At 38.9% G+C, this 14,871-nt stretch overlaps 3 protein-coding genes across 3 annotated transcripts; 2 read left to right on the top strand and 1 right to left on the bottom strand.

Annotated features, from left to right (window-relative positions):
* The first annotated feature begins 272 nt into the window (after positions 1-272).
* On the top strand, positions 273-9,467 carry LOC145458376 (calcium uniporter protein, mitochondrial-like). The gene is made up of 7 exons (XM_080336737.1): positions 273-1,154; positions 1,225-1,279; positions 1,851-2,024; positions 3,265-3,375; positions 3,437-3,597; positions 5,069-5,272; positions 8,440-9,467. The coding sequence occupies exons 1-7, from the start codon at positions 1,017-1,019 to the stop codon at positions 8,629-8,631; spliced, it is 1,035 nt and encodes a 344-aa protein (XP_080192863.1). The 5' UTR covers positions 273-1,016; the 3' UTR covers positions 8,632-9,467.
* Positions 9,468-9,974: 507 nt separating this feature from the next.
* Positions 9,975-10,960, top strand: LOC145458370 (uncharacterized). The gene has a single exon (XM_080336729.1). The coding sequence runs from the start codon at positions 10,078-10,080 to the stop codon at positions 10,942-10,944; it is 867 nt and encodes a 288-aa protein (XP_080192855.1). The 5' UTR covers positions 9,975-10,077; the 3' UTR covers positions 10,945-10,960.
* Positions 10,961-11,535: 575 nt separating this feature from the next.
* LOC145458373 (mitochondrial import inner membrane translocase subunit Tim23-like) lies at positions 11,536-13,898 on the bottom strand. Its single transcript, XM_080336735.1, has 4 exons — positions 13,519-13,898; positions 12,147-12,336; positions 12,023-12,080; positions 11,536-11,958 (listed from the first exon to the last, which is right to left on the bottom strand). Exons 1-4 carry the CDS (start codon positions 13,765-13,767, stop codon positions 11,838-11,840), a joined length of 618 nt encoding a protein of 205 aa, XP_080192861.1. The 5' UTR covers positions 13,768-13,898; the 3' UTR covers positions 11,536-11,837.
* Between the last annotated feature and the right edge of the window lie 973 nt (positions 13,899-14,871).

Genomic DNA, 14,871 nt, shown 5'->3' on the forward strand with positions numbered 1-14,871 from the left:
TTTTGGTTGATCTGTTGAAATCGAAGAGACACAATGCACATTAGGGCTGTTCGAGAATAACTTTTTTTCCTGAATCTTGCTGGCTATGTGATTGAATCGTTGGGTTGCCTTGAAAAACGACCCACACCAAATTTGAATTCATTTCAACCGTTAATCGTGGATTTCGTACAGCTTGAAAATTTTGAATTTTCCCAAAAATGCAAAAAAAAATTCTTTCAAATTTTTCTGCGAACCCCATGAAATTGTTGCGATGTCTTCAAACACGATGCAAAACAAATTTGACTCAGGTCCAAGCCGTAGAAGCGGAGTTATTAGAGTTTTTCTTTGATAATTCTGGGATTATCCTTGATCGGTGGTACGAAATCCACGATTACCGGTTGGAATGAATTCAAATTTAATGTGGGTCGTTTTTCAAGGCAACCTAACAATTTAATCACGTAGCCACCAAGATTCAGGAAAAAAAGTTATTTTTGAACAGCCCTAATGCACATGCAACAAAATTACCCAATACAAACATAAGTTGGCCTATATCTTGTTCTCTGGCCTTATCACCTTACTGCCACCCAGTCATTGCATTCCTCTTTTTGAATGATATCTTATTTAATGTGATGAACAAAATTGACTGATTTCCACCAATGATGTAGGAAAAATGTTGCCCCGTCTGACCCTGAACTAAATCAATCGTTTACTTTCTGTCTCTACTGCATGATATTGTCAGATCAACATGAAATTGGGTAAATGAAGGGTAAATATATTTTGACGATTCCGACTTGACCAAATGACACTACAAAGTGGTAAAGTGCAATGAGGCTATCCTGCATTAAAAATGATTTTAAATATTGTGACAATGAAAAGAAAGGTTTCATGCACAACGCTTAAACATCAAATTTGTTTGACCCGGCTTTGAGAATGTTGACCTTGCTTTAATGCATTACGATACTTGATATTAATGATAGTATCATTTTATTCACAGAAAATTTCTATCCACATAGTTGCCTGTGACCGTATTTCACGAAATGGCTTTTGTTGGTCGCAACGCTTTTCGTCGACTTCTAACTCGAATGCAGCACTTTCAACAATCGGACGTCCAATGCAGGTTTATTGAGAAGAAGAATTTCAGAAGCATATCTGTCTTCATGCCCACCACAGGAAAGGTACTTGCATTTTATAAGAGAATGTGCCACCTTGTCAAGAAAAACGATTTTTCACTTGCAATGTTTTTAGACTTCATTCCTGCAGTCCAGACGAATGCGTAGCTCTGCCCCATCTGATCAAAATGGTATGTGGTCTTCTATTTTGCTACTGTGATCATAGTGTCGATATGAAAACTTACGAGATCCTATCGGGTCGGTGGAATCGATGTACATTTTACAGCTTAAAATGTCCATGTTTTAATGCATTTTTCAAATTGACAAAAGATCAAGTTTTTGTAAAATCATTTTTTTAGTTTTAAAAATCAGATTTAGTCGATGGTGTCGCTAAGTTGAAGCAATTTATCCGAGTTGACTTCATTCGATGTTGTAAGATGAGTACCAAAACGATTAATGACACTAGGAATTGGTGCAATTATACTCGGTCGGCATGGTACAAGGGCTATTCTCTTTTGGTATTACAATTTCACCTTTAACAGCTGATGCAAACAACCCAAACTTTTTATACTTTACAAAATCCTAAGTGTGAAAAAATAGTTTTTTTTTGCTTGAAAAATGTAAAGTGTGTATAAGTGTAAGTAGCTTAAGGCTAAAAGGTAGGCCAAACCTATTTGTGTAGTCCAAAATTTGAAAATCACCTCATTATTGACCATGACCAGTTGACCTACTCTGTTTGACCATTTTGTCTTCTATTGATAGATCAAGTTACAATCGTGTACAAGTACGGCTTGCCTGTCATAACCTTACTGCTACCTTCAAAACATGAAAAGTGTTCGTTTACGTTGAAACCTCTCATGTCAACTGTGGGACAGTTCTTGGATGATCTCAAGGCTGAAGATAAAGGAATAGATACAGCTGTAATTCATCGGGCAGGTAATGTAACATTTAAAGTTGGTCAATGTTGAGATTTTATCTGGATTGGGTATGGATTAGAATTAAAGTAGTCAGCATTCACAAGGACTGTGCAAAATTAAGTATTATCCAAGTGTTGCCAGTAATCAATTCAAAACATATAGAAGAGCAGATAATAGTGTCATGCAAGCATGAAATATGTTGTCGTGATAATAAAACATAACACACCAATTGACGGTGGTTCTCATTGATTAGCTCAATGCTCGTCCTGTTTTACACTGAGAAATGCGAGATGATTCCGAATTTCACTGGTCGTTTATTCTTAAAGCACTGAATCGGATTTATGAGCTTGGTCACAAAGCTAATGATTTTGTGGCGAAGATGTTGTTTCGGTAATTGAAGGAACACAGGAAGTCTGCTGCTACTTGGTTTCATTCAATAAGAATTTGACTCGATAGCTATTGGGACACATTTCCACTTCCCTGTTATGTTACCACACTGTGTGCTTACACTTTGGTATGTTTGGTAGCTGGAATGGTTGTTATGCAATTCATCTTTAGGCTACTTGTAATTGTCCAAGATTAATCATCAGCTGCCTTAGTCTTGGAAGCAATCTTGCTTGAGTTGAGGCATCTTTTCATCTGTCACCCAATAAGTACGATCTACAATATCTGCTCTCTTGTGATAATGAAGTCGACTTGACTGACCGATTGGACTCAGTAATTTAATATCCACCTTGATAACTGGGTTTTCAAGACCTGTTAACTTATGACCAGAAGGGGAAATAAATCGATGTAACCTGTCATGAATCCACTGGACTTAATGTTGACATTTATCTTATCTTTATCTCTGTTCGTTGGTTGAAATATTTCAATTACCGTTTTTCTGTATGTCTGCATATATGATGTACCTCGGTAATGTGAAGATTGACTTGCGCTAATCTCATGGAGAATTCAACTTTTGAATCACAACATTCTAGTGTTTGTGGTGAATGGATTTTAAGAAATGAAGATTGCGAGAAAAGTCATCATTTTCCTGCTCGAATATTTAGTATGCATCGCATAGATGAGCCTATTAATCGATTTGATGCAAGGACAGTAGTTTTATTCTCGAGTGATTGTTGCAGTAAATCCGTATTGTTAAATGAAAAAAGGATTTCATATATTTTCGGATATAAAAGACAAATTGTGTGCCATAACAAAATAGTCTTGCCTGTTTCCTGTGCCCTTTCGCCCTCAAGTTTTCATCATTACCTGTTCAGACGGGGTCCGAGTGTCTTCGAGCACAAAGATAGAACACTTGTTACTGGAAGGATTCCGACTCACCATCAACAACACTACACACGAAGTCAATCCTCCCGCGGCGCAGCTCGGTAGGTATCCTTGAGAATATCCTCATCAGATCGAAATATCACGCTCACCGAACCTTACCAGGTGGCACCTCGTCAGAACACGTCCAAACGATGGACGACATGAGGCATGTAATCGCAAGGCTTTACAATGATTTGAACGTGGATCAGCATTGCTTGGCGAAGGAACAAGAGCATCTTGGAAAATTGGAGGAGCTCAAATCGCAGTTAGAACCTCTGGAGAAGGTTTGTTGATATTTTTCAGTTTAGGTTTGGTTAGCATTAGACTAAAAAGGTGCAATATCTGGGTTGGGATATTGAACTGATACCAGCAGACTAGTCATTGTTGATAGTTGATTGCAATTAGAATTAACTCTGCGAATTTGCACTCAATTAGAAATAGAAGTAGTAATTTCCAAGACCTAACAAAATGACTTGAGTGGGAGTAGAAAATGAAGATAATTTGTAAAGTATTCGGCAAGTAGTTTCAGAAAAGAGATTTGGTCAAGATGTCGCATACTCTAAGTAGCCTATCGAAACTGTTACTTTCAAAATTGCAGAGTGCATCTATGCGACTAACGGAAATGGATGATGCCACTAGAAATCGGTGCAATTTCCGAAAATATATTTAGTTACCGTGATACACTTCATTTTTACTCATAGACGGGATGAAAACATCCCAAGACTACTTTCTACTTTACAAAATCCAAAGGTAGTTTAACTGAAAAAAAACTTTGATAGAAGTAGTCGAAAGGCATAACCACATTCATTATACACATCATCATGCTCATATGCATTTATTTATAACTGTTAAACATAAAATTTGGCTGGGGGTGACGGTATGGCGTGTTATTATCTCTGTGACAGTGAAGTAATAGTGTATTAATTTAAAGAATATAACAGTGGACACTGGACAGTCTGCAATTGTAGGACAGGGAAGAAAAACTGAACACAAATATATAACTAAAACAGCAGTAATGGCACCACACTAGGTAAAGCTATATGTGGAATCAATAAACAAAGGCATAATATATCAATCATCAGGCACAGACTTTCAGTTCTTGTCACTCTTGGTAAAAAGGTAATCCAGGTCCGAAAAAATAAAATTACTTCATGACCGACCGACTCAGAGTAGCCATCAATGTAATTGACTTGATAGTATCCAAGTTTCGTGGTGATGACATCTGTGCTGGTTGGTTACTGCAAACATTGACAATGTGATGCTGTTATGTCACAATGTCTTAACTGTGATTGTCTTTGAAAAGAATATATATTTCACTGGGAAATGTTACGGGATAACTTGAACTTATGGTAGCCAGTTAAGATGAAAAAAATTGTCTTGTTATATTGAGTAATGTGTATGTGGCTTTGGTGGAGAGTTCTAGTAAACATGAGCAATGTTCCCTCTAATTTTTCACTAGTCTGCGCGCACTCATCAATTCACGGCGTGGACAACAGTGCGTAACAACTAAAAAAAGGTCATAACTTACTATTTTTTGTGCGCAGCGTGCGAGACCGTGTCAGCGCACGTGCTCAAATTAGAGGGAACATTGAACATGAGACTTATAATATATTTTCAGAAAATTCTGATATATAGTCCGAACCTATATTTGAACCGTTAAAGCAATGTGATTTAAAGTTCCAATTAATGATGAAAATGTCAATGTGTTAATTCACAATGGAAAATGTTAATTTTCATGAACATTGTGTTTTGTAGCTGAAAAAAGAACTCGACAGTAAAGCAAGTTTTCGTACCAATTTGGTGGTCTGGGGCGGTTTAGCGTACATGGCGGTTCAATTCGGAATCCTGGCAAGGCTGACGTGGTGGGAGTATTCCTGGGATATCATGGAGCCCGTGACTTACTTCATAACGTACGGGACTGCTATGGTCATGTATGGATATTTTATCCTCACAAAACAGGTAAAAAATTTGCGTTCCAACCAATTTATTATTTATCAAGTTTTGTTGCGGATTTAAATTATTCAGTTCCGTTTCATAAAGAAAGTGTGTGTCAGATATTCGGAGAATTAATTTCTTGTAATTGTGTGCAACTGACTGAGTCTATAGGCCAGGGCTGACCAACCTTTTCAATCAAAGGGCCACATTCGATTGACGAAACATTGCGCGGGCCACTAGCCGCGCGAAGCGCGAAAATTTTTCCAAGTTTATAGCTCAATATTATTGTCACTTGACTATATTGCGGGCCTGCAGTATATCGCTGGGCTCAGTTTGCAAGGACTGGACTATTCAGCGCCTGGAGATATCAATTTCGAAAGCTTCGACCAACATGCGTCAATCATTTTGTGCCTAGGTCTCGTAGTCGATGGTCTTTCTGCGAGCGCAAACGCTAGGTCGCATATGTTGAACGACACTTTGAGTCTAACTATATTCTCAATTACGAGACAATCTGATACATTAGGCGTTCTTTCATTTTCTCAAAGGGTTAACAATATCAAAAGCAAGAAATCGAGTGACAACATGTTGCGCGAAGCGTGTAGAAAATATTTACTTTTGATAAATTTATCGCAAATTAGTCTGCTTTATTGTAGTGTACGAAGATCTACCAAAGTGTGACTGGCTCATGGAAATGCCAGCGTCGTAACTGATATTTTAGTCATCACATCTCAAGTGTTGCTTCCAGACTAATCAAATTTTTGGTTGGCCCTGCAAGTTCACAATCTGTGCAATTCATTTTTGATAACATTACCAATTTCGAAAATTACCTCGCGGGCCACGGGTTGGCCGGCCCTGCTATAGGCCCTATTGTTCTATGTAAATTAGAAATTCTAAGATTATTATAGAGAGAACTATATTTGTGAACTAAATCCAAAAATGCTGCAATTAACATCCAGCAGTTGATTTTTAGGGCTTGCTCATAGAAGAGTTTAGAGTTTGTGTTTACCAAAACAAAGTCAATGATGTCAATTCCATTTTGACGCAATATATGCTGCTGGTGTGAGATGCATGCTGGAATGAAGTGATGCAAATCAATGTAAGGTCGGAATCTGGCGACTTAGATTATTGTGAATAGCTTATGATAAACCCACTTCCAGATAACATTGCATTTGCATGTGTTGAGTATTGTATGCAGTTTCACCATTTCTGACAATCTCTCGTGTGAATCAAATATATCTTATTCTCTTGACTAGCAATAATATTTTGTTTTGAGCAATGTGTTGGCTAGGGTTATGACTAGAAAAAAAATTTCAAAATTTTGTGTGTCCTGTAGTCACAAATGATGAGCTTTTGTGTCCTGATTTCAAAACTCACAAAAGTTAAGACTGTTTGAACAAAAACCTCCCGCACAAAAATTTTCCAGTTTTCACTGTATGGAGGATAGGCTTTCTTTTGTAGATACAGACTATATAATTTATTTATCGACTGATCTGAATTTAACTGACCCAATTCCAATTGCGAAGATTTGAAATAGTATTTTGGTACATTTTGATCACCCAGATTGAATTATTCCTATCTTGTTCTTGTTTACAGTCAATATTAAATAATTAATAAATAATTATTAATTCCGATTTTAGATGTAGACAGTATATATCGTATAATTTCAATTTGTCTGGCACAAATCAAACTGGGTGCTCGAAAAGGCGAAAGTAGAACAACTCTAGGTATTTTCAGCGGTCAAGAAAACCGCTTAGAAGAATATGATGTACAGGAAAATTTGAAAATCTCATATATCATATGTGACACCGTAGCATCTGTTGATACTGGACGTCAGAATGGCGTTGTTTCGAAACTACCAAATGCAATGATGAGCATGGGTTTTCATATCCCTTGCCAACATCATATTATCGATTCTTAAAGCATATATTAGAGTTCTTTGATCCAATGTCTTCAAGAAATCCAACTCTCAGCTACAAATTTGGAGATGGTGTGGAAAAACACTACGAAAACTAGGTGCAATCCACCAAGCACGAATTTCAGATGAAAATATTAGAAAACCGAGGATGTAGGGATGATTTTAAGTTTATCTATGGCATGTGCAGAACATGCCGTTCTTTCAATGAAAATAGTATAGATTACCACTAATCAAATGGCATAAACTTCCATCTCTACGCAATGCGAGAGGGTGCTCAAGGGTTGCGTTGCGTACTTCCACTTCCCCAGATAGAGAATAACTCTGGAGATACTTATTTATCGCAAATGCGTCTCAGGAAGATTGGTATTCTAACCAGATGTCTAAGGATGGAATATACTAGAGCCCAACCGATTATCGGTTCGTCGATAATATCGAGACGATATCACACTTTGAAAGAATTATCGGTATCGGCCATTGGAGTTGAAAAATTAACGGCAATTTTTGTGTGTTGTCACAACATGGCGGAAGGAAGCCAGAAAACTATAATCTTTGATCGCTAGACTGAGAATATTGATAAATTTCATATAGCTTACACTTTACAGGTGTCCAGATGCAGCCTTTCTAGTTCATTTCATGTTCAAGTATAACAATGGCTGTAAAGATGTTCTAATAAATGCCCTCTGAAGATTTGAAAATGTGCTTATGTATACATCCAACTTCTTTTGAATATCGGCTGAATGTATTGGGGTTATCGGCTAAGGTGTGAGATATTGGTTTTATCGGTATCGACTCAAAAATCAAATATCGGTCGGGCTCTAGAATATACCAAAGATCATTTGCTGCTATCTTTGCGGTCGAATGTCCTGCAGCGATAAAGTGCCCCAAAACCCCATTTGAAGTCGGATATGTCCGTCGTAGATATCCCTGGCACTAACATAATAACAGAAAGGGAGGTCAAATTGATGAATGAACTTTACAATAAGTGGAAAAGGACATATATTTGAAGATTAAATTTGTAGCAAAGAATATCTTTGAATTTGAAATTTTTTCCATATTTGGGCCAGTGTCGAAAATTTGATTTTAGTTTGTGCGGGACATTTTTTTCGATTTGAACAAAATGATTATGATTTTGATAATTTATACCAAAATGTTCATCAATTCCTGCTACAGGCAACAATTTTTTTTTTTAGTCATAACCCTAGTGTTGGCCCGCGACTGTGTCCAATGTTTGACGAGTTGAAAGGCTTCCCAGATAGCATCAATGATAATTTTTCAGGAGTACATGTATCCGGACGCGAGAGATCGGCAATATCTGCGATTTCTTCACCAGGCCGCCTCAAAATCTAAGTTTGACATCACAAAATACAACCAGCTGCGAGACGAAATAGCTCACGTTGAAGCCGATTTGGACAATGCCAGAAAACCGTTGATCCGTTCTACCAAGACGGAAGGCATTGCAAAAGAGTGACGTGTAGTAGCCTATTACTTATGCCTATCCACTGAAAGCCTAAGAAATCATGCATGTGAATAGGGTAAAAAAGCGGGTTATCTGTGTTGTGCATCAGACTTGGAGGTGTGCTATCTCTAACATAAGGGTAGCGAATGACTCATGATCAATGTCAATGACCTTTACCTGGTGCTGTGATCTAATATATACTAGTGGCATTGTGTTGCAAGTTATAACTGGTCCTGGATACAAATGTTGTGTTGGTTACCTGACTTATTTTACCATAAAATCCATTTCTATTTTGAAATCAAGGCAGTTATATAACGGAACTTAGATTCAGTTAGTAATTTTTTGTAATCTGCTCATTTTTCTAAAATTGACCTGTACTTCCCAGATTATGACCGTTGAATTGATGTCGTGTATCTGTATTCTAGTCCGAACTTAAATTGGTTTGAATTAACTTGCCTGACATTGATAGAGGGAAACGTTCATCAGCTCTGATATAACCCTATCAATACTGTTCCTCCTAGCAAACCAATGGTTGAAATCGTAGCTGTAGTTCTGTAGCAGTCTAGAATTATATGCCTATTTTGTCTAACGTGAGAGTTACTTGGCTTGTTCACGAAAGATTTTATTACTTTACCTTGATTAGTCCCCAGTTATCTTGTAGAATATGTGACACTATATTTATCCAAGCTTTCTTGTCTGTAGTATCGAATCTTCCAGAGTCCTAGGAAAACACTATGCTCCTCATCAAGTCTGGAGCTGCTAGTGATTGGTAGTATATTGCACTTGTGGTTTACAATGTTTTTCGTGTTCTGCACAATCTTGAAATAAATATCACATCTGTATTGGAATATTGTCAATGTTTAGTGATAGTTGTGTGTTTGGGATGGTGTGTGACTTAACAAATTCTCTGTGAGGAATGGGACGCCGTATTGTGTTTTGCGGCATATACACCGGCTCATATATATATATGCAGCATACATACACACGATCCGTGCAATGCAGTGAGGGTCCTCACTAGCAGTGTGCTGCATTTGCCCGAGGGTTGGTGTCTTAGAGGCGAGACCAACAGTGGATCACGTCAGTTTAAGTTCAGGATCCGCTCTCAGGGTAGATGTTAGCCAGGGCAGATTTAAGAGGAACTGCGCGATCAGTGTTCACCAAACTATGATCGATATGATGGAGTTAGACATGCCTGTAACGTGTGATACTCGTACTGTGCAATCTTAGCGTACTTTACATTAGAAAGTATTGAGGTTGTAGTGCTTACTGCAGTCCTACCGCAGGTGGAAAAACAGGTTACAAAGCATTCCGCGATTGTCGCTGTGAGGTAACAATGGGAAACAAATTACTACGATCTTGCAAAATCACTTGCTGTCTTTCATAACGCTAGTCTAAAATCGTTCTGCTCGAACCTGTATAAATGATCCTGTTTTGGTGAAGTTAGATCGGAACCCCGATATGACGATGATGCTTTCAAAGAAAGCCAAAGTAGTTCGAGGCGAGGCATCGAAACGTATAAGCGTTCTATTTCAAGAATGGAGATCATTCAAGGAACGAGCTGAGGAGGAGTTGAGAATCAACATCAGGAAGCAAGAGCGTTTGCAAGAGGAAATAACACTGAAAAATCAACATCTGGACAAATTGACAACCGAATTAAATTCCTACAGAGACATCGTCATTGAGCAAAGGCAAGCAATCGAGGGATTGGTAAAGCGATGTACAGACGTCGAAAAGTACAAAGCCTCGCATACCGAGCTTGAAACCAACCTCACCAAAGAGAAGGACACTGCGACCAGTCTTGCCCAGAAAGTCAAGTCACTCGAGGCTCTCCTACAGAAAGCGTCAACAGAAAAAGAAGCCCTCACAACTTTGAACAATGAATTAAAATCCGTCAGTCAAGAGCAGAAAAGGAAACTAGCTGCTTGTGAGAAAGATGTCGTAGAAACCACTCACGAGTTGGAAATGCTCGAAAAGATGGTGGGAGATTTGAACAATCGCAGATTAGAGTACGGCATTACGTTACTAAACGTTGCCGCCGGCGAGACCAGTTCTGCTTCCACCACTCCTCCGCCCTCAATGGGCAAATTTAGAAAAACCCGGAAGGCGCGTTCCGAAGATTCAACATCAACTATTGAATCCCACGTAAGCAAGAAGGATACGACCGTAACTGGAAAGTCCGGTGGTGATGCAGACTGCGGTAACAGCGCAACAGAAGAGCTTGACCAAGATATCGATCACACAGCCGATTTGTCGCAAGCTATAGACTCACTTGAGAACCTGCTATCTCATACCATGTTTAGTAAAACTAGCTTAGAAACGCAATAAATGCAAACCGCGCGGATATGGAGTTCTGAGTGCTCGACCAGGGTATCCTGTAACCCCGGTTCGACAGAGAACCAAAACCTCAGTACCTCGCTCAGTAATTTGGGTAGTGCACTAGCACAAGACCTCAATGAATCTGACGATTGTGAGAATTAATAGCTGCTATCTGGAAGAGATGCCTGCTACAAACAGGCCAGTTGTGTTCTTCCCTAGCGGGCTAGCGCTGGTGTAGGCACACAGTTTTGTAATATCCAGAGCCTTCGAAGTTTCAATTCATTTCAAATCCCACATGGTATTGATATTACACCTCTCAACACTGCTTTCGATCTCCACAACACCTATTGCACGAATGCATTTATATATTACTATATACTCATTTATATATTAGGCTACTACATACTATGTTGTGATGCAAGCTATCTTCAGGTTCTGCGCCACGAACCAGATACTGGTGATGTTAGCAACACGCTTACATCCATCCAAAATCCTTACCCCATTCCAAATAGTTGAAAGTATTGAGCACGTGACATTGCTCCGAATTTACCATTGGCTCTTCCTCTCCACCAAAAACTTCCCAAGTTTTTGGTAAAACTGTATTCTAGTCTCATATATTGGAAAAAAGGCTAATGTTGAAAAGAACAATGTTCAACAATAACCGTGCGCAGTATTTGCATACAATGTAAACATGAAACAACCAATTCGGCTTGCAAGTCAACAGTAAGCACACAAATCACAACTCGGGCTGTCCACAGAACTTCCATGTACTGTTGGAATTCGTCGAGGCAAAATAATACCCATAAAAACGTTGCTATTATATTCCTCCACTTGCATGCAGTCACCCGGCGTACTGGGCGTCCGTCATATTGAGATTTATCGATAACATGGATCATTTGTACTCATGTCTTGGTATACTCCGATATGTAATCGGGTGCTTTTCTCGAGTACAGACAAAGCAAGCCCCCCATGGTCAGTCCTATAGCGGAGCCTACGAAAATACGTCCGGCAGGCGGCATTCTCCTGAAAAATTATTGCTTTTTTTATCGAGGGTTTGTCATGAGATCACTGAAACAAAATAACGTACCTGAGAAACGATAGTTTACCCTCGATATTCTTTACGTCTGATTTTGGATTGATGATGCCTAGAATCAGCAGACACGCCGGTTGGATCGATATCCACTAGACGGCTATATCAGCATAACGCTTACTTGGAAGTACAAATAATCCACCTGCCATGGCCCCACCGACGAGAGTGTTTATTTCGTCCTCGACCCCACGGGACTTTTCGCAGATTATCGAGCACGTGCAGTATAGTACTGCAATAGAGCCGAATCTTTGAGCCATACGCCCACCGTTTTTCAACAGGCCGCTGGTGAACTGCATTCTGGCAGACTTTGCCTGAAATAACATTTGATAATGTGAAGAAGTGGTGAGAAACTTGTCCAGCGACATTATTTCGTGAAGTATACAACATAGAAAAATAGATGAGTACGAAATGAATTTTTCATGTTGAAAACTTTCAAGATATCAAACTCCGCAGAAAATTGAATGGTTGAGGATCAGGCTTTACAAATATTTTAATCAAAATAGCACAAGGGGTGGCCAAAGTGGTCACTCACTAGGACAGGTAAAATAATCCTGTGAATTCCTACCCAAGTACCAGACACAAAGAATTACAAATAGTTCTCTTGGGTTCAATTTTAAGCTATATCGCTCAGTTGTCATGGCAACTTCACACTAAGAATGAAAGTGATGCCGATCTGTTCATATCAGAGATGAGTGTATTTGGAATTTCTACGTCCTAATCCAATTCCAAATCCGAAACTTGAAAACCTAATCCTGAACTTCTGTTTATTCAAATCCGTGTCCAATCCAACTTGAAATTCAGTTAAAATGCTAAATCAATCATGGGAGAAATTGGAAATTTTCTTTCACAACCAACAATTCTTTCGATTTATGATAACTTTGCATACGGCTGCACCACTCATGTTCATTGGCACCTAGTTTACCATAGTGTAGTGTACCATAAGTACATTATTAGCTGATCTGAGTAAAGTTTGTAGCCATTCGCCCCACGACATATCAATCTCCCAGAAAATCGGTAAATCCAATCCAAATCTGTACAGAAAAAATCTCTAATCCTAATCCAACAAAATGTCACAAATCCGTTTTTTTTCGAATCCTAATTCATGCTCATCTCGGTCATATGCTACCTTCTATTAGCTGCAGAATTCATATGTGACTGAAAAAAAACATATATGACTACAGTAGTGTTATTTTTATTCAGTGAGCCAGCAAAATAACTTTCTCTCCAGAATAGCCGAATGGAAGATGCGTATGATGATATGAATAACCTACTTCACCTACAATAGGAGTGAATCGAGGGGAGTGTTGGTGCTGAGCTGAGTGTGTGTAGTATAATTGTATAATACTCCGAATTCAGACTCCTCCTGGCCTTATAAAGGTATTGCAAATATGATCTACTAAAGAATCAGGGATTTCTATGGTTGACTGCATACAGAATATGTTCAGCTTCACAAAACAATGAAAATACATGACCAAGTACTGTGTGCAACTCACCCTTAGCCAACCAAGACCAGAATATCGGAATGTCTGGAGTCCACCAAATCCAGCACCAATAACAGTAGCTGATCCTATTGTAGAGAACATCATCTGCGCACGTGACCGAACCGGCCCAGCGTCTTCGGGCAGGATATACTGATCCATCGTGTCAAGGTAGTTTGGGTTAATTCCCATGTAAGGTGAAGTTTGCATGCCGGAAAAGGTTGGCGTATCTTCATTGTCGCTACTCGATCCAAACAAGCTCATTGTGTTAAATACTGTAACTAAAGCTATAGTCTGAAAGACAAACTATTCATGAAAAATAAATAAAAAGCCCAACACACCAAGAAGCGGAAATGATCCTTAGGGCCTAGAACACGGAAAACCTAGATTTCAAAAGCTATTACCTATATAGCAGAAACGTTGGAATTTCCAAATTGACAATTACACATATGGCAATGGGCTGAATGGCATTTCCCCCCAACTTAAGGTAACAGAAAAACAATTCTCAAGTGCAGAAACCATATGGAAACATAGAAACTCATCAACAGTATTATTCCACTTTCCCGTCTTTTAAAGCCACACCATCTCTAACGCATAGTATACTAACTGTAGTAATCTAAATTGACGCGAAATTGATAAGCTAAAAAGCTATGCAAAGACTAATCTTCTGTAGATCAGTCTAATTGGAGTTTAAGCCTTATGATTTTTCATTGCATAACTCAGCGCTCAGTCCAGTTTTGAGGCACTGGGTTATTCTTGTATAGCACGCCAAATAATGCAAGTACTAAGCTTCGCCCAGTCATTTCCTTCCACTACACTGCAGTTCTTTTTGCGATTGGATAAAAACGATTATAGAGACCAAGCGTTCCTACCGACCTTTACCGAAACACGCCGTCCTTGCCTTGCCTGCACGCACAGCTGATTTTCTCAATCCAAATGCTTGGATCCGTACGCCCACTAGTGCATATGGAATCATGAACCATGTTTGCATGGATAGCGCTAGAGATATGGCATCAGTTCCGTTTAATTCGTAATTTGAAGACCCGACAATATGATGACGAAATGGCAGGTTAAGAATGAGTCAAAACGAATGAGAGTAGAGTCGTTTAATCTAAATCCACCCGTATTGCCCTAGGTTATTTTAACATGTAAATACAAGCTATGCATGGCCTGGACACATCGCACAGTACACACTACACAGATAGGGTTACCTATGTCTATGAGGATTTGTCCTCATTTTTCAGGAAATCAAAAATGTCATCCAAGGACGCCATAATGTCCTCTTTATAGATTGGAAACGCACAGCTCACAAAACCCCATATAAAACGCGAAATCTGGAATATGGACGCTTGAGTGGGTCTATTGGGA

Source organism: Botryllus schlosseri, chromosome 16 (genome assembly GCF_051294905.1).
Source record: "Botryllus schlosseri isolate E-star chromosome 16, Bs_hap1, whole genome shotgun sequence".
Lineage (NCBI taxonomy): Eukaryota > Metazoa > Chordata > Ascidiacea > Stolidobranchia > Styelidae > Botryllus > Botryllus schlosseri.